This window comes from Trachemys scripta, chromosome 3 (genome assembly GCF_013100865.1).
Source record: "Trachemys scripta elegans isolate TJP31775 chromosome 3, CAS_Tse_1.0, whole genome shotgun sequence".
Lineage (NCBI taxonomy): Eukaryota > Metazoa > Chordata > Testudines > Emydidae > Trachemys > Trachemys scripta.
In genome coordinates, this window is record NC_048300.1 from 188,359,119 (window position 1) to 188,379,419 (window position 20,301).

Consider the following 20,301-nt stretch of genomic DNA (forward strand, 5'->3'; position numbering starts at 1 on the left):
GACAAAGAGACTGCACTACAGTACTTGTATGAGATGAATTGAAAAATACTATTTTTCATTTTTACAGTGCAAATATCTGTAATAAAAATAATATACACTGATTTCAATTACAACAGAGAATACAATAAATATATATATATATATATATATATATATATATATATATATATATATATATATAAAAATATAGAAAAACATCCAAAATATTTAATAAATTCAATTGGTATTCTATTGTTTAACAGTGCGATTAGAACGGTGATTAATCGCAATTAATTTTTTTGAGTTAATTGCGTGAGTTAACTGGAATTAATCGACAACCCTACTGTATAGTGTTTTTCAGGCCAAATTTGTAAGGTGATAGAAGTTACAAGTTAGTAAACAGATGTAAGTAAATGTAAGGAAGTCTGAATTAGTAGAGCTTTTGTTCTGAGGGATGGAAAGACTAAATTAAAGTGTGTGTGTGTGTGTGTGTGTGTGTGTGTGTGTGTGTGTGTGTGTGTGTGTGTAAAAAACCCTACACATGAGCACCCTCCAGTAACCAACCTCAGCAACACAGGCATAAAATGCATTAAATGTTTAACTACAGGTGAGGATTTCTATACAAGAATTCCACCACTCTTTAGCTGTTCTGACAACCAACCTGGTCTTCTTTATTGGCACAATTTTACCTTCTTACTCCCACAATCACAGGAGGATTTCCCACATTCAAATACCCAATGTACAGACACAACAACAGGCTCTTCTTCCCCAGAGAGTTCTTCCAATCCAACCGTTCCTGGGCTCTTCTTCCTTAAAACTGTCTTAAACCCAGTCCTCAATAACTGTACATCCAGACTCCCTTCCCAAGGTGGTTCCTCTCAGGGCTTTCACCAGAGGCAGGCTTCTTCCCTAAGCCCCAATCACTTTTCTTTCCCCAAGTCAGGGATTCTTGGTGCCCCTCACAAGGCCCACCCTGCTGGTCCTTCCAATATCATGCTAGCCTCCTTCTTCCTGATAACTATCACATGATCCCCCTTCTAAACTTAGTAAGAGATAATTAGTTGGTCACAGGTGGACAAGGCCCACACATTCTTAAAGGACGAATTTCACCTGTGACAATATATACTTTAACTTTTATACCTTCTTGTTAGTTGTTATCCTTTCCCTAGCCTTTACAACACCCTTAGTGATGTATAACTTATGCCACCTCTGACACTGGCCCATCAATCTTAAAAATGGGATTTATATACATCAGCAACAAATACTTAAAATAGCCTTGGGCCAAGTGGCCTAGAAATTACCAGCCATTCTGCTAAGCAAATTCAAACAGGCCAATGAAAAAATGACAAAAGGCCAAAAGTAAACTGATGCAGAGAAAGAGGCCTTCTACTGAGCATTGGGACATTGAGGGACATGCTTGTGGAGGGAGTTCCTTAGGCAACATCCCTGAACCCAGAAGACCTCACCATCCTACAGATAAAACCCTCAGGAAGGATGGCAAAGACATCTCAATGGTCTTGGAAGGACAAAGGAAGAGAATCACTTCAGGAGCTCAGGCCTACTTTATTATGTTTACCTCCCATGTTTACCAGAGCAGCTCTTTGGACATTTGGCACCCAACCAGCCCAAAGGCCCCGAATTCCCCCTTCAGACAGGATCTTCACAAATGCATGGTGCACTCCACGAAATCTGAAATAAATAATATTTGACATTTGTCTAGCATCTCACACGTCTTTACAAAACATTCATTCATTCAGCTAATGAGCAGAGAATTCAGTGATGGACACACTTCTGTTGTACACATGCCAGGAGGACTTCTTGTGCTTTCTGTAGCATACATTTAAAAAAAAAAATTCTTAGGAATGGTTAATGCTAGTAAAGGTTATCGACCTGACAGCCCTGAAGACTGAAGTCCTCTATTTAGCCACAGAAGAGATCCTTTACATTAAGGGCAGTTATAATGGAAGCTTCCCCACACTGCCCCACTAGTGTGCCTCAACCATGACTTCAAGGAACTGTTTTGATGGGAGTTCAGTCTCCAGCCAGATCCTTAGCTCATATAAATAAGCACAGTTCCATTGATGGAGCTATGCTGAAATACAGCAGCTGAGGATCTGGGCTCTTTGTGTCCGTTTAATCACTTAAGCTCTGTATAACAGCATTCTCCTCTGTAAAAACAAACAAACAAACAAACAAAACCCTTACCTAACCACAGGGTTTTGTGAAGTAATGATGTGTATAAATTAGGTGCATATATAGGCATGTATTTTTGCACATACAGTAACTCCTCGCTTAACGTTGTAGTTATGTTCCTGAAAAATGCGACTTTAAGTGAAACGATGTTAAGCAAATCCAATTTCCCCATAAGAATTAATGTAAATGGGGGGGTTAGGTTCCAGGGAAATTTTTTTCACCAAACAAAAAACTATATATAGATAGATACACAATATACGTTTTAAACAAACAATTTAATACTGTTCACAGCTAGGATGATTGTGAAGCTTGGTTGAGGTGGTGAAGTTAGAGGGTGGAAGAGGGAGAGACATTTCCCAGGGAATGCCTTGCTGCTAAATGATGAACTAGCACTTGCTGAGCCCTCAAGGGTTAACACTTTTTTGTTAATGTAGCCTCTCACACAAGGCAGCACGAACACCAGGGAGGGGAGACAGCATAGCAGACAGAGACAGACACACACCTTGTGTGTGGGGGAGAGAGAGAGAGAGAGAGAGATGCGCATTGCCCCTTTAAGTAAGCTGACCCACTCTGAAGTGCATTGTCTTTTAAAGTGGATCAGGAAGTTGAGACAGCAGCTGCTGCCCCAAGCTCTCTCTGTCTCTCTCCGTCGGTGTCCCCTCCCTGCTCTATATGGAGAAGGGGTAAGTGGGGTGTAGGAGCAGGGGGGAGGGGGACACCCTGACATTAGCTCCGCCTCCCCCTTCCCCCCCCCGCACAGCAAGCAAGAGTCTCTGGGAGCAGCTCCAAGGCAGAGGGCAGGAGCAGCACATGACAGTGGGGGGAGGGACAGCTGAACTGCCTTGATAGCTTGCTGGGCAGCTGCAGCACAGGGAACTTAGGGAAGCAGGGAGCGGATAGGGGGCTGCCGGTCCACCCTGGTTACAAGCCCCCACCAGCTAGCTGCAACGGGCTGCTCTTCCTGCAAGCAGTGGACAAAGCAGGCGGCTGCCAAATGACATCAGAAGGGAGCATTGCACAACTTTAAACGAGCATGTTCCCTAATTGATCAGCAATGTAACACCGAAACAATGTTAACCGGGACGACTAAGTGAGGAGTTACTGTACAAAGTCCTAAAAATCTGTCCCACACTGCATGACAATTGTCAACATCCACAGAACAACCACTCACAAAAAAGCCAATTAAAATTAGCTTACTTGAGAACTCACCGTAATGGTTTCCCTTCTAGTCTTCTCTTTCCTTCCATTTGCATCTGCACCTTCACCAGATCAGTTGGACTGGCAAAAAACTGACCAATGGCACCAGCTGACATCCCTCCAACTACAGATCTCCTGTACAAAAGTAAGCGAGACCTAAGCTCCCATTTTTCTCCAGAATACATTCAAGATGTTAACAACTATGAAGCCACAATGCCTGTTTCCCCAATGAAAATAAATGCTTGACTTAACGAACTCTGTAGCATCTTCCAGGTGAAATGGAATCTTAAACAACCACTTCTCACATGAACAGCCAGAGATTAATCAATGATTGTAGTAACTCCAGATGGCTAATATAGTCTATAATGTTCTCATCAGTTTTATGCAGTGTTAAAGGTAACTTGGAAATAAAATATTTAATATACATCACCAATATGTGGTGCTTGCTCAGGAACAATAGAAATAGCCAGAAGTTAGTTCCTTCCCCTTGTGGCACCTGAAAGACTAACAAAATTTATTTGGACATAAGCTTTTGTGGGCTATAGCCCACTTCATCAGATGCATGGAGTGAAAAATACAGTAGGCAGGTACAAATATACAGCACATGAAAAAATGGGAGTTGCCTTACCAAGGGGGGGGGGGGATCAGTGCTAACGAGGCCAATTCAGTCAGGGTGGCCTATTCCCAACAGTTGACAAGAAGGGGTGAATATCAACAGAGTGAAAATTACTTTTTGCAGTGACCCAGTCATTCCCAGTCTTTATTCAGGCCTAATTTGATGGTGTCAAGTTTTCAAATTAATTCCAGTTCTGCAGTTTCTCGTTGAAGTCTGTTTTTGAAGGTTTTTTTATTGAAAAATGGCCACTTTTAAATCTGTTATTGAGTGTTCAGAGAGATTGAAGTGTTCTCCTACTGGTTTTTGAATGTTACAATTCTTGATGTCTGATTTGTGTCCATATATTCTTTTGCATAGAGACTGTCCGGTTTGGCCAATGTACATGGCAGAGGAGCATTGCTGGCACATGATGGCAGAGGGGCTGTCTGTCTGTCTCAGCTCTTGTCCCCTAGAGCTCCTAGAATCATAGAATATTAGGGTTGGAGGAGACCCCAGGAGGTCATCTAGTCCAATCCCCTGCTCAAAGCAGGACCAACACCAACTAAATCATCCCAGCCAAGGCTTTGTCAAGCTGGGCCTCAAAAACCTCTAAGGATGGAGATTTCACCACCTCCGTAGGTAACCCAGTCCAGTGCTTCATCACCCTCCTAGTGAAATAATGTTTCCTAATATCCAACCTAGACCTCCCCCACTGCAACTTGAGACCATTGCTTCTTGTTCTGTCATCTGCCACCACTGAGAACAGCCTAGCTCAGGGGTAGGCAACCTATGGCACGCGTATCAAAGGCAGCACGCAAGCTGATTTTCAGTGGCACTCACACTGCCCAGTCCTGGCCACAGGACCCGGGGCTCTGCATTAATTTAATTTTAAATGAAGCTTCTTAAACATTTTAAAAACCTTATTTACTTTACATACAACAATAGTTTAGTTATATATTATAGACTTATAGAAAGAGACCTTCTAAAAACGTTAAAATGTATTACTGGCATGCGAAACCTTAAATTAGAGTGAATAAATGAAGACTTGGCACACCACTTCTGAAAGGCTGCCGACCCCTGGCCTATCTCCATCCTCTTTTGAACCCCCCTTCAGGTGGTTGAAGGCTGCTATCAAATCCCCCCTCACTCTTCTCTTCTGCAGACTAAATAACCCCAGTTCCCTCAGCCTCTCCTCGTAAATCATGTGTCCCAGCCCCCTAATAATTTTCGTTGCCCTCTGCTGGACTCTCTCCAATTTGTCCACATCTGTAGTAGGGGGGACCAAAACTGGATGCAATACTCCAGGTGTGGCCTCACCAGTGTCTAATAGAGGCAAATAATCACTTCCCTCGATCTGCTGGCAATACTCCTACTAATACAGCCCAATATGCCGTTGGCTTTCTTGGCAATGAGGGCACACTGCTGACTCATATCCAGCTTCTTGTCCACTGTAAACCCCAAGTCCTTTTCTGTAGAACTGCTGCTTAGCCAGTCGGTCCCCAGCCTGTAGCGGTGCATGGGATTCTTTCTTCCTACTCTGCTTGCGCTACATTGATGACATCATAATCTGGACCCATTGGAAGGAGGCCCTTGAGGAATTCCACCAGGATTTCAACAATTTCCACCTCACCATCAACCTCAGCCTGGACCAGTCCACACAAGAGATCCACTTCCTGGAGACTACAGTGCAAATAAGTGATGGTCACATAAACACCAGCCTATACCAGTAACCTACTGATCACTATACTTACCTACATTCCTCCAGCTTTCATCCAGACTACATCACAAGATCCACTGTCTATAGCCAAGCCCTAAGATATAACCGCATTTGCTCCAATCCCTCAGACAGAGACAAACACCTATAGGATCTCTATCAAGCGTTCTTAAAACTACAATACCCACCTGGGGAAGTGAAGAAACAGATAGAGCCAGAAGGGTACCCACAAGTCACCTACTACAGGACAGACCAACAAAAAAAGTAACAGAACACCACTAGCCATCACCTATAGCCCCCAACTAAAACCTCTCCAGCACATCATCAAGGATCTACAACCTATCCTGAAGAACAATCCCTCATTCTCACAGACCTTGGGAGACAGGCCAGTCCTCGCTTACAGACAGCCCCACAACCTGAAGCAAATACTCACCAGCAACTACACAACATACAACAAAAATGCTAACCCAGGAACCAATCCCTGCAACAAACCCCGTTGCCAACTCTGTCCGCATATCTATTCAAGGGACACCATCACAGGACCTAACCACATCAGCCACACCATCAGGGGCTCATTTACCTGCACATCTACCAATGTGATATATGCCATCATGTGCCAGCAATGCCCCTCTGCCATGTACATTGGCCAAACTGGACAGTCTCTATGCAAAAGAATAAATGGACACAAATCAGACATCAAGAATTGTAACATTCAAAAACCAGTAGGAGAACACTTCAATCTCCCTGGACATTCAATAACAGACTTAAAAGTGGCCATTCTTTAACAAAAAAACTTCAAAACCAGACTTCAACGAGAAACTGCAGAACTGGAATTAATTTGCAAACTTGACACCATCAAATTAGGCTTGAATAAAGACTGGGAGTGGCTGGGTCGCTGCAAAAAGTAATTTTCACTCTGTTGATACTCACACCTTCTTGTCAACTGTTGGGAATGGGCCACATCCACCCTGACTGAATTGGTCTCGTTAGCACTGACCCCCTACTTGGTAAGGCAACTCCCATTTTTTCATGTGCTGTATATTTGTACCTGCCTACTGTATTTTTCACTCCATGCATCTGATGAAGTGGGCTATAGCCCACGAAAGCTTATGCCCAAATAAATTTGTTAGTCTCTAAGGTGCCACCAGGACTCCTCGTTTTTGCTGTTACAGACTAACATGGCTACCCCTCTGAAACTTCAAAGGGAGTCTTCTGTTTGTTTGTCTGTTTGAACAATCATCCCAACTTGTGCATCACTGAATCTAGCTCCATTGAGATACCCCTGAATGTTTCTACTGATGTCAACTGTGCTAAGCATGAGAGATCAGGCATGTGGTGATTTTTAGCATATGATGCCCTTTTATTTGTCTCGATAAAAATATTTTTATACCCATACTTCCACTTACAAAAGGAAGCTGGTTTCTGCGATGGAGAAGAAATAAAATCCTCTGAAAACCTCTTACATTTAGGGTTTTTCCCACACTTACGATTTAAAGGCACAATGACAGAATAAAAATGAACATATCATTTACAAATAAGTCCTTACTTGTGCTCCATATACTACTAGTATAACTGAAAGGTATTAAGAAGAACAGGAGTACTTGTGGCACCTTAGAGACTAACAAATTTATTAGAGCATAAGCTTTCGTGGACTACAGCCCACTTCTTCCGAAGAAGTGGGCTGTAGTCCACGAAAGCTGCATCCGAAGAAGTGGGCTGTAGCCCACGAAAGCTTATGCTCTAATAAATTTGTTAGTCTCTAAGGTGCCACAAGTACTCCTGTTCTTTTTGCGGATACAGACTAACACGGCTGCTACTCTGAAACCTGAAAGGTATTACTAAATCTAATTACTTTCACCAGAAAAGGTGACCTTAACAGAGGGTTAAATGTTGGGGTGGGGGGGAGACATGGAAAATTATAATAGGGGTCAAAGGAGCAAGAAGAAGGAAATGAGTAGGGGAAAATATTGGTATAGAGGGGTGTAGCTTGTTCAGAAAGCACAGGCAGGGAATAAAGGGAGGAGGGTGGCATTATGCATAAAGGATATATACTTGTTCTGAGGTCCAGAAGATGGTGGGAGGCAGACCAGTTGAGAGTCTGGATAAATATAAAAGGGTTAAAATAGGGGTAATGTCATGGTGGGGGGGTGGGTCTACTAGCAACCACCCAATCAGGAAGAGGAGGTGAACGAGGCATTTCTAAGACAACAGAAATATCCAAAACACTGAACCTGGTAGTAATGGGGGACTTTAACTACAGAGATATCTGTTAGAAAAAGTAATAATGGTAACATGCACAATTTCTAACAAGTTCTTGGACTGTATCAGGAACAACTTTTTGTTCCAGAAAGTGGAGGAAATAACCAGGGAGATGGCCATTTTAGACTTGATTCTGACCAACACAGAGAGATTGGTAGTGAATCTGAAGGTAAAAGGCAATTTGGGTGACAATGATCATGAAATGACAGATTTTGTAATTCTAAGGAAAGAAGGGAGTGACAGCAGCAGAATAAGGACAATGGACTTCAAGAAAGCAGACTTTAATAAGTGCAGAGAACTGGTAACTAAGGTCCCATGGGAAGAAAATCTAAGTGAAAAAGGAGTTCAGGAGAGCTGGCAGTTCCTCAAGGAGACAATATTAAAGGAACAACTGCAAACTATTCTGGTGCAAAGAAAAGATAGAAAGTATAGTAAAAAGCCAATACGGCTCCATCAGGAGTTCTTGAATGACCCAGAATCCTACAAAAAGTGGAAAGATGGTTAAATTGATAAGGAGGAGTATAAAAGAACACCACAAGGATGTAGACACAAAATCAAAAAGGCTAAGGCACAAAATGAGTTATACCTGGCAAGGGACATAAAAGGCAATAAGACGAGCTTATTTAAATACACTAGGAGCCAGAGAAAGACAAAGGAAAATGTAGGTGGTCTACTTAGCAGGGAAGGAGAGCTAAAAACTAGGGCTACGAGTTTGTCACAGGGGTCACGGAATCTGTGACTTTCAGAGACCTCCATGACTTGGGCCCCCCGCTGTAGGGTCGCCGTGGCTTGGAACTATGGGGCCTGAGTTCCCAGCCACAGAGGGAGACAGGGGTGCCCTGCAGCTCCCAGGCAGTGGGGCTGCTCTGCGAGCTCCCGGACACAGCGGGCACTGGAGCCCCTGGGAGTTCCCAGCCGCCGCGGCCGCTCTGCAGCTCCTGGCCCCATGGCTGGCGGGGATGCCCAGGAGCACAGAGCCACCGCAGCCAGCGGGGGTGCCCGGAAGCACAGAGCCAGAGCCACCACAGGTGGCATGGGTGCCTCAAGTTTGGAGCCACGGGTGATGTGAGGACCCTGCAGCTCCAAGCCAGGCACCCCTGGGCAGTGTGGGGAGCCTGCAGCTCCCCATTTTGTGATGCATATTTTTAGTAAAAGTCACGGATAGGTCATGGGCTTCCATGAATTTTTTCTTTATTGCTCGTGACCGGTCAGTGACTTTTACTAAAAATATGCATGACAAAATCTGAGCCTTACTAATAACCAATGACGTCAAGAAAGCGGAGATGCTTAACGCCTATTTTGCTTCAGTCTTCACTAAAAAGGTTAATGGTGACTAAATATTCAAACACAATTAATATTAACAACCAGGGAAGGAATGCAAGCCAAAATAGGAAAAGAATGGGTTGAAAATATTTAGATAAGTTAGATGTCTTCAAGTCAGCAGGGCCTGATGAAATTCATCCTTACGGAATTAGCTGAAGCAACCTCAGAGCCATTAGCAATTATCCTTGAGAACTCCTGGAGGACACGAGAGATCCCAGAAGACTGGAAAAGGGCAAACATAGTACCAATCTTTAAAAAGGGGAACAAGGAGTACTGAGGGGAATTACAAACCAGTCAGCCTAACTTCAATAACTGCCAAGATACTAGAGCAAATTACTAAACAATCAATTTTTAAAGTACCTGGAACATAACAGGTTTATAAGGAATAGTCAGTATGGATTTGTCAAGAATAAATTATGCCAAACCAACTTAATTTCCTTCTTTGATAGGATTACTGACCTAGTGGATGGGGGGAAAGCAGTAGAGGTAATATACCTTGACGTTAGTAAGGCTTTTGACACAGTTCCATATGACATTCTCATAAGCAAACTAGGGAAATGTGATCTAGAACAGTGCTTCTCAAAGCCGGTCCGCCACTTGTTCAGGGAAAGCCCCTGGTGGTCCAGGATGGTTTGTTTATCTGCCGCGTCCGCAGGTTCGGCCGATCGCAGCTCCCACTGACCGCAATTCGTCGTCCCAGGCCAATGAGGGCTGCGGGAAGCGGCGCGGGCCGAGGGATGTACTGGCCACCCTTCCCACAGGCCCCATCGGCCTGGGATGGCAAACCGCGGTCAGTGGGAGCCGCGTTCGGTCAAACCTGCAGACACGGCAGGTAAACAAACCGGCCCGGACCGCCGGGGGCTTTCCCTGAACAAGAGGTGGCCTGACTTTGAGAAGCACTGGTCTAGCTGAAATTACTATAAGGTAGGTGCACAACTGTTCGGAAGATAGTACTTGAAGAGTAGTTATTAGTGGTTTGCCTTTAATTTGGGAGGACACACCAAGTGGGTTCTTGCAGGGTCTATCCTGAGTCTGGTACTATTCAAAATGTTCATTAATGACTTGGATAATCGAGTAGAGAGTATGCTTATAAAATTTGCCGATGACACCAAGGTGGGAGGGATTGCAAGCACTTTGGAGGACCGTTTTAAAATTGAAAATGACCTTGACAAATAGGAGAACTAGTCTGAATTAAACCACATGAAATTCAATAAAGACAAGTTCAAAGTACTTCACTTAGGAAGGAAAAATCAAAAACCACAACTAAAAACTGGGGAATAACTGGCTATGCAGTAGTACTGAAGAAGAGGATCTGGGGGTCATTTAGCACTTCTGCCATTTCCACATTTTCTGTTATTGTTCTCCCTCGCTTCCCCACCATTGAATAACAGGCCTACCATGTCCTTGGTCTTCCTCTTCCTTATAATGTATGTGTAGAATGTTGTTATTCTTTATATCGCTAGCTAGTTTAATCTCATTTTGTGCCTTGGCCTTTCTTATTTTGTCTCTACATGCTTGTGTTGTTTGTTTCTATTCATCCTCTGTAATTTGACCTAGTTTCCACTTTTTGTGGGACTCTTTTTTGAGTTTCAGATCCTTGAAGAACTCTTGGTTAAGCCAGGGCTGTCTCTTGCCATACTTCCTATCTTTCCTATGCAGTGGGATAGTTTGCTCTCGTGCCCTCAATAATGTCTCTTTGAAAAATTGCCAACTCTCTTTAATAATAGAAAGATTCATTGCAAATTACTGACTTGGCAAGTTAGTGATTTAGGGTGAAATCCACTCTGTGCAAACAACCAATGCAAGGACTATGTACCACTTAAATCTTCAAAGTAGAGATCAAATAGTAACTTACACGTTGCATAGGCCTTGTGTTGGCCAACAGCATATGAATGAATTTCACTCCAGGCACTTGTCTACACAGGAAAGTGGCACAGGTTTTTAAACTAATTTGGTCAAACCGGTGGAAACCCCTGTGTGGACACTTCTATTTCAGTTTTGCTCAAACCTGTTCCCAGTCAACTTAAACCAAGGAAAGCTTCTCTTCAACTGAAATACGAGTTCCTCACAGATGTTTGCACTGGATTAATTAAATCAATTTAAATTCACACCTTAGTTAAACCAGTGCAGCTTTCTTGTGTAGACAAGCTGTGAGTGACAATTTTCCAGGGTCTATAGAACTGCTGTAACAACAACAACCACAACAATAAGCAGTAGTGCATATATACAGAATTACCAAAGAGGAAAGCTCTCGTCTTCAGCTCTACCAAGCACAGAGTCACGTATGTGCTCATATGTAACCATCCGCACTCCGGAGTATACTACAGAAAACAAAACCACAAGAGAATTTTTAGAGCAGCCCTCTCTTTTGTTTGTACTATAATAGGAAAACCAAGAGATTAATTGTAAAACATCTACCACAGTGGGACCGTTGGTCCCGACTGAGGCATTTGGTTGCTACTGTAATAACAAATAATCCAAAAGGAGAGGAAGAAGAGGCTGAATGGAATATTTGCCCTAGCTATGAACTTGTTAGTGTAACAGAATCTCTTTTGCTAAGTGAAAAGCAACAGAGGGTCCTGTGGCACCTTTGAGACTAACAGAAGTATTGGGAGCATAAGCTTTCGTGGATAAGAACCTCACTTCTTCAGATGCAGGTAATGGAAATCTCCAGAGGCAGGTATAAATCAGTATGGAGATAACGAGGTTAGTTCAATCAGGGAGGGTGAGGTGCTCTGCTAGCAGTTGAGATGTGAACACCAAAGGAGGAGAAACTGCTTCTGTAGTTGGATAGCCATTCACAGTCTTTGTTTAATCCTGATCTGATAGTGTCAAATTTGCAAATGAACTGGAGCTCAGCAGTTTCTCTTTGGAGTCTGGTCCTGAAGTTTTTTTTGCTGTAAGATGGCTACCTTTACATCTGCTATTGTATGGCGAGGGAGGTTGAAGTGTTCTCCTACAGGTTTTTGTATATTGCCATTCCTGATATCTGACTTGTGTCCATTTATCCTCTTGCGTAGTGACTGTCCAGTTTGGCCAATGTACATAGCAGAGGGGCATTGCTGGCACATGATGGCATATATAACATTGGTGGACGTGCAGGTGAATGAGCCGGTGATGTTGTAGCTGATCTGGTTAGGTCCTGTGATGGTGTTGCTGGTGTAGATATGTGGGCAGAGTTGGCATCGAGGTTTGTTGCATGGGTTGGTTCCTGAGTTAGAGTTGTTATGGTGCGGTGCGTGGTTGCTGGTGAGAATATGCTTAAGGTTGGCAGGCTGTCTGTGGGCGAGGACTGGCCTGCCTCCCAAGGTCTGTGAAAGTGAGGAATCATTGTCCAGGATGGGTTGTAGATCACTGATGATGCGTTGGAGAGGTTTAAGCTGAGGACTGTAGGTGATGGCCAGTGGAGTTCTGTTGGTTTTTCTTCTGGGCCGGTCTTGTAGCAGGAGGCTTCTGGGTACACGTCTGGCTCTGTTGATTTATTTCTTTATTTCCTTGTGTGGGTATCGTAGTTTTGAGAATGCTTGGTGAAGATCTTGTAGGTGTTGGTCTCTGTCCAAGGGGTTGGAGCAGATGCGATTGTACCTCAGTGCTTGGCTGTAGACGATGTTCTGAGGTTCTTACCCACGAAAGCTTATGCTCCCAATACTTCTGTTAGTCTCAAAGGTGCCACAGGACCCTCTGTTGCTTTTTACAGATTCAGACTAACAAGACTACCCCTCTGATACTTTTGCTAAGTGGTATTTCTTGTCACAGATATGAGGCGTCTCAGCACTTTAAGACACTTTACTTCGCTGGCCATCTCGCCATCAATCTGTGAGATTTGTTTCATTTCCAGCAAACTAGCTATTAATGAATCCTCTATGTGCGTTCCCTCCCACAGGTGCAATCCCTTTAAGATTTGCTGCTGTCAGTGCATTTGCAATTAAAAAAAAAAAATACAAACCAGCTATCTCTGAGAACCTCTTCCCGCTAACGAGAAGGGCATGTGGGGCACTAGACTGAAGTTCAGATTTCATGGTTTCAAGTCCTGGCCCTGCCATGGAACTGCTGGGTGACCTTGGAAAAGTCACTTCCCTTCTATAAATTGAGGGTAATGATATTGACCTCCTTTGTAAAGCACTTTGAGACCTACTGATGAATGTTACTGTATAACTATCCACTTCAAATTCCAACCTTTAGTTAATTTGGATTAATTTTCTTGGATGTCTCCATATAGACAAGCCCTTTGAGTCCTGGACCTCAATGGAAAAATAGGGGGTTTAACTGAAAATGTTTGATTGTATGATTTGACTGCACATTCCAACTCAGGCAAGGATGTAAGTAACAGCGAAAAGGCTCGGAGATGGAGCACTTGGGTCCCTCTAGAGGCTATAATTAAGGCTGTGAGTGTCACGGAGATCCCGGATTCCGCGACTTTCCGGCACCTCCATGACTCCTGCAGCAGCTGGTACGGCTGACCCCAGGGCCACCCAGGCAGCTACTGGTCAGGCAGCCCTGGGGCCAACCGCACTGGTTGCTGCTCAGGCGGCCGGCCCCAGGGACCACCAGAGGAGCAGCAGTCCTGGGCGCTGCCCCGAAGCAACAGTGGCTCACTGAGCTGCCTACCCCCCCGGAGCAGCAGCAGTGCCCTGGTTTGCCTCCCCTCCGGAGCAGCAGCGGCACCCCAGAGCAGCAGTGGTGCCCCAGGTGCACCTAAGATTTAGTCAGAGGTATTTATAGTACAAGTCATGGGCAGGTCATGGGCCGTGAATTTTTGTTTATTGCCCGTGATCTGTCCATGACTCTTACTAAAAATACCCGTGACTAAATCTTAGTCTTAATTATAATGTTGTTTACTCATAGTTCTATGTACTGTATTGGAACTAGTTTATATTTTGATTGCATGAATGATAACACATTGTAAGGCATTACAAGTAGTACAATCTGGTTAGGGAACGCAATTCAAGTTCAGCAAGGTAGGGTTGGGAGAACTCCACTCTAAAGACCAGGAGCTTTATGCCAGCAAGCATGACTAGGGTCTAGTGTTCCTCTCCATTCCCTACCTGGAGATTCCAAACCCTGCGCAGAGTGATTCTGTAGGACTGAACTGATGGCAGTGGCAATGGCGATGAAGCCACACTGTAAGGCCTGACTAAACCAGCTGTGGCAGGGGTACCAGAACTGACTTCACAGCAACACCTGACCAGACCATCTGTGACAGGTCTGCAGAACTGACTTCACAGTGAGGCCCAACTGGACAAGCTGCAGTGGGGATGCAGAACTGACTTCATGGCAAGACCCAACCAGAGCAGTCAAGTTAGGCAGGCCATTCATCCAGTTTTAGGTCAGACAGCCCTGTTTTTAAATTGTTTTTCCCCTACCCTGTACTGAGACAACGCAGGATGTGGTTTTGTCTGGTATCATGGCTAGGGGCTGCCATTTTGAAGAGCACACTGCCCCACCCCTGCCTACGTGACCTAACATGCACAATGCAGGCCAGTCATTCTGGCGAGGGTGGAGATATGCAGGCGGGGGAATGTCCCATCTTCTGGGGTTGTGTAAGTGGCATTCTTGGCACTCATTCAGGGCACGTCTTCACTAGCAACATTAAAGCACAGTTGTGGCAGTGGTTTGTGTAGTCGCGGCAGACCACTGAGAGAGAGCTCTTCCAGCGCTATAAAAAACCCACCTCCATGAGGGGAACAGCTACCAGCACTGGGAGCGCAGCTCCCAGCGCTGGTGCGCTGTCTACACTGGCACTTTACAGCACTGAAACTTACAGGTCTCAGGGCAATGATTTTTCACACCCCTGATCAAGAAAGTTGCAGCGCTATAAAGTGCCAGTGTAGACAAGCCCTCAGACAAGCCCTAATTAGAGCTGGGAGTGAGGTTTCAGGTGGGTGGGAACTGTTGTGCGATTAAGGTGGCCAGTTACTGTTTGGGTCTGCAGGGTTGACTGAACAACTGACACACTAACTGGGTTTGGGTTGTCATATTGAACGTAAATATATGTGCAGTGATCATGCTTTAGGACTTTTTTCTTTCCCCCCCCAAATAAAAGGAACCAGTGGTTCCAGGATCCCAAGGATGCTGCGTGCCTGTGAGTGGGGAACAACGACCTGCAAAGGTAACTGGGGCGGTTTTACTTTAACTTCCCAGAAGTCAGAATACAGCTCTGGGTGATAGCTCAAGCCATAGTTTAAGAGGACCTCTAGGCACATTGAATGACCCCTTGTGCTGCCATTGGCACTTGCCAGAAGGGTTACAAAGAGACATGGCAGGATAATGACACAAGACAGCATAGCTGTGGGACACAGCACACAGCAGTGGTTTTCAAACTGCGGGACGCAACCCAGGACTGGGTTGCGGAATGTAAGGCACTGGGTTGCAGCAGCTCTGGTCAGCACCGCCGACTGGGCCATTAAAAGTCCTGTCAGCGGTGCTGCCCGGCTAGGCAGGTTAGTTTCTATCTGTTCCGACGCCGCGCTGCGCCCTGGAAGCAGCCAGCAGCACGTCTGGCTCCTAGGCAGGGGGGCCACGGGGCTCTGCACACTGCCCCCGCCCTGAGCATCAGCTCTGCACTCCCATTGGCCGTGAACTGGCCAGTGGGAGCTGGGGGAGCCGTGCTGGTGGGTGAGAGCTGCGTGGAGCCGCTTGCGCACCTCCGCCTAGGAACTGGAATGGCTGCTGGCCGCTTCCAGGGGGCAGCGTGGTCCGCAGTGCCAGGACAGGCAGGAAGCCTGCCTTAGCACCCCTGCTGCGCCACTGACCAGGAGCCGCCCGAGGTAAGCCCATGGCCTAACCCTGAACCCCAATCCCCTGCCCCAGCCCTGAGTTCTCCCCAAACCCAGAGCCCCATCCTGCACCCCAAACTCCTCATCCCCAACTCCACCCCAGAGCCTGCACCCCCAGCCCAGTGCCATGACCCCCTCACCCAGCCCAGAGCCCCCTCCCACACCCTGAACCCCTTATTCCCAGCCCCACCCTGCAGTCCTCAGCCGCACACCCCAACCCTCTGCCCTAGCCCTCAGCCCCTCCACACCCCAAACCCCTCATCCCCAGCTCCATTGGGTCACGGGCATCAACAATTTTCTTCAACTGGGTCACCAGAAAAAAAGTTTGAAAACCGCTGGCATACAGCATTCTGACTCATTGCTATGGGACAAGATAATCACCTATGTGTCTGTAGACGGCCGGTGTTGCTCCTTGCCAGAGTTTTAGTAAGCCTTCCTCTTGAATAATCCCTGCTGCAGTACGTAGCATGCCACGGTAGGGTACAGCTCTTCCGGCAGCAGGTCCATACCGACAAACAGCAGCTTCACCTTGGATCTGCAGTCGCGTTTTCGTGAGATCCAGGGGAAAGGTTACTAGCAGAAAATAACAGGGAACACAGCTGAACAAAGGCCACATCCTGCAGAACACAATGTTGCGAAACGCAGGCTGGCAGCGTTTGATTTGCCGCAGGCGCTGTTAGCAGGTGCACATCTTGACTGAGACAGGAGGCTCATTATTCATGGTGCCTTTTGACAAGATAGCAAAAATACATCAATCGCCTTTCATTCTATCCCAAGTTCTTTTCCTTCCAAATCCAATGCTTACCACCTGCCCCGCTTTTGAAGTTTCTTTGAAGAAGCATTTGGAGTTTCTGGAAGATGCTGGAGCACGTTAAATCCTTGTCAATTACTTCCACCCTTTTACATACTGTGTGACCAAGACTCTGGTGTGCACAATGCAGTTGGGCAGGTCAGGCACCCCCTCATTCTCAAGTGGCCACTCGGCATTTCCAGAGGGAAAGCACACTCTGCAGAGCCATGCAGGGGAGCATGAAATGGGCAGATGTTTGACTGCTTCATCCCACAATGTGGGGGAGCTGTTTTGAGCAGAGGGAGAAGCAATCTTCTATTGGTGTGGATCAGGGGTCGGCAACCTCTGGCATGCGGCTCGCCAGGGTAAGCACCCTGGCGACTGGGCTGGTTTGTTTACCTGCCGCGTCCGCAGGTTTGGCCAATCGTGGCTCCCACTGGCTACGGTTCGCCACTCCAGGCCAAGAGAAGCCGCGGACAGAACACATCCCTTGGCCCGTGCCGCTTCTCGCAGCCCCCATTGGCCTGGAGCAGTGAACCGCAGCCAGTGGGAGTCGCGATCGGCCGAACCTGCGGACACGGCAGGTAAACAAACTAGCCCGGCCCGCCAGGGTGCTTACCCTTGTGAGCTGCGTGCCAGAGGTTGCCGACCCCTGGCGTGGATTAATAGAAGATTACTTTTCCCCTTGGAACAAAGCAGAACCAGGGAAGAGAGTGTCCCTTAATCCCTTCCCTGTGCTGCTTCTGGGGCAGTGCAGTTACACACTGCCCTGACATAAAAAAAAAAAACTTGACAACAGCTACGCTGCTGGTGTGCTGAGACCACCGCCTCTTGTGCTAACAAACACTGCCTTGTATTTCCCAGGCTGTCTGTATCCATCGGTTGTCTCTTGTTTTATACTTAGATTGTAACGTCTGTGTAGTACAGACTATCTCTTGGTTCTGTGTTTGTACAGAGCCTAGCACAATGGGGTTCTGGCCCATGAGTAGGGCTCCTAGGCACTACAGTAATACAAATAACAAACAACAGTAATAATAATACTTAGGGATGCCGGTAAAGTCACAGTATAATCCCATATTATAAATTATTATTTCTTGTATTGGATATCTTTAAACAAAAGAGAACCCTTAAATCACTAGGACATTGCACCCAGTTTGCATGTACAAATTAACAGTTTACCCTACATAGAGATTACAAAATATCAAATTATTTATCACAGTGCAGCATTGTATAGGCATTCCCTCTTCCTTAAACTTCTGCTATCTCTTTGTTGCACTGACACGTCTCTAAAGACAGCTCTGCTGTAATTAGAAACATGAGCTTCCCAACTAGATTAGATCTCTTTTTGGAAAGAAGGGGGAGCGCTACTCTAAACTAACTGTAGAAGGCAAATTACTCCCAGAGTCAACTTCAACTGATTGTTCTGCCTTTTTGGTGTTCTATCAGAAAAAAACAGTACATTGCATATTTAAATCACTCAGAACTTGTCTTGGTTCACTATTGCATCCCATTGTTCTCAACAGCAAAGATTTAGGGCTAGTCTACACTGGCAACGCTAAAGCGCTGCTGTCCCAGCACTATAAAAAAAACCCCACCTCCACGAGGGGTGTGGCTCCCAGCGCTGGTGCACTGTCTATACTGGCACTTTACAGTGCTGAAACTTGCTGCAGTCAGGGGGGTGTTTTTTCACACCCCCAAGCAAGAAAGTTGCAGCGCTCTAAATTGCCAGTGTGGACAAGCCCTAGATCTGAAATACCTACCGCGGAGCAACACCAAGTTTGCAAAGCAGCAGACCTGGAGAAACCATGTGATCAGAGGAGAAAGTAAGCCAGTACTGTCTGGACCAGCTTCCCCAGGCTGGTGAGTTAAAGGGTCCGGGACTCCCTACAGCGGCCAGAGCCCCAGCCCTTTAAATCGCCTCCTGAATCCCGGGGTAGTGGCGGCAGGGCTCCGGCAGTGATTTAAAGGGCCCAGTGCTCCAACCACTGCGGGGAGCCCCGGGACCTTTAAATCACTGCCGGAGCCCTGCCACCGCTGCTCCGGCAGTGAGGCTCAGGCGGCGCTTTAAAGGGCCCAAGGCGCCTGCTGCTGTGGGGAGCCCTGGGCCTTTTAAAGCACAACCTAAGCCCGGCTGCCAGAGCCCTGGAGGTAGCGGCGGCAAGGCTCCAGTGATGATTTAAAGGGCCAGGGGCTCCCCACAGCAGCCAGAGTCCCAGGCCCTTTAAAGTGCCACCTAAGCCCTGCTGCCGGAGCCCCGGGGTAGTGGCAGCAGGGTTCAATCAGCAATTTAAAGGGCCTGGAGCTCCACTGCTGTAGAGGTGGCCGGAGCCCCAGACCCTTTAAATCGCCTCAGGGGCTCCCAGCCACCCCTGCAGCTGGTGGGTCCCAGGGTGATTTATAGGCCCCCAGGGCTCCCAGCTGGAGCTCCGGGGCCTTTAAATCTTGATTTAGAAGCCACACCTCTTCCAGTCTGTGGTCAGGACTCCAGCATACTAGTAAGTCCTTTAAGTTACTTTCACCCCTGCATGTGATGCAATATATTTTTCAAGCTGCACTACACAGAAAAGCATAAAGAGGAGAGGCCAGCGTAACAAGTGCCCTGCGCCCAGAAGTTGTTGAATGTTGAGGCAGCAGTGAACAGCGAGCTGAGGGAAGGGGGCTGAGCATTTTCCCTACCCCCCACCCCAGTCAATCACGACTCCCTTCCCTCTAATAAAATCATAGTGGCTAGTACCTAGTTCTGCAACAGCCGCTGCACAGGCTGACAGCGCGAACTTGCTGGTTCGGGGCCATCTCTCTGGGAAAGGCAAACTCCTCTCCTCCTGGGGGTAGCATTCAGCATGTAACATAACAGGCACACCCACCCAACCACCCACCCAAAAGAATCTGGAAAGAATTAAGTCAGTGAGTCACTCTCTTGAGGTCATTTTCCTAAAGTTCTAGCAGCACCAAGGAGCCCTCACCCCGCACCGTCTTCCGATAAGCAGACTCCAAAGTCTCTGCTCAGTGACATAACTAAGTCCTACAGAGAGGCTTCTGGGAAATGTAGTCTTTTATCCAATCGCTCTCTCACATGCGATAGTGAACGTTGGTTTTTAAGCACAGTTATTTATTGCCAGTCACTGATATTCAAAAATCATTAGTCAGGTCCCCAAAATCATGAGATTGATTTAAACATAATGAGGCTTTTAAAAGAATATATTTGCCTTCAGCTATTTGAGTGGTTAAAGTTTCAAAGATTTGCTTTGCAATCATGAGGGCTAGAAACTTTTTTTTTTTTAACTGAGAGCTAAGATTCTCACATAGTCAGGACAGGGGTGCCATTTCAGATTTTAACTGTGATTTCAGAGGCTATGTAGGCACCTGAAAACTCTAGGTGTGGTTTTTTTGTTTTGTTTTGTTTGTTTTGCAGATAAGTTAGAAATTAACTGATGGGAACACTGTATCTAATTCCTACATAAAGAAAGAAAAAACA

The 20,301-nt window shown here is 46.2% G+C and overlaps 1 protein-coding gene across 3 annotated transcripts in view; it reads right to left on the reverse strand.

Moving 5' to 3' along the window:
- Positions 1–19,840, reverse strand: part of SLC25A27 (solute carrier family 25 member 27) — a 29,179-nt gene extending 9,339 nt beyond the window's left edge. For 2 of the 3 annotated variants that reach the window (XM_034766643.1, XM_034766642.1), the window contains exons 1-6: positions 19,561–19,840; positions 16,418–16,609; positions 11,497–11,581; positions 3,382–3,504; positions 1,556–1,668; positions 66–76 (exon numbers count right to left, since the gene is read on the reverse strand). In XM_034766643.1, coding sequence (XP_034622534.1) covers positions 66–76; positions 1,556–1,668; positions 3,382–3,504; positions 11,497–11,581; positions 16,418–16,609; positions 19,561–19,675 — 639 coding nt within the window. In that variant the 5' untranslated portion in view covers positions 19,676–19,840. The remainder of the gene's footprint in view (positions 1–65; positions 77–1,555; positions 1,669–3,381; positions 3,505–11,496; positions 11,582–16,417; positions 16,610–19,560) is intronic. The other variant, XR_004645256.1, reaches the window with a different exon arrangement.
- Positions 19,841–20,301: the final 461 nt, after the last annotated feature.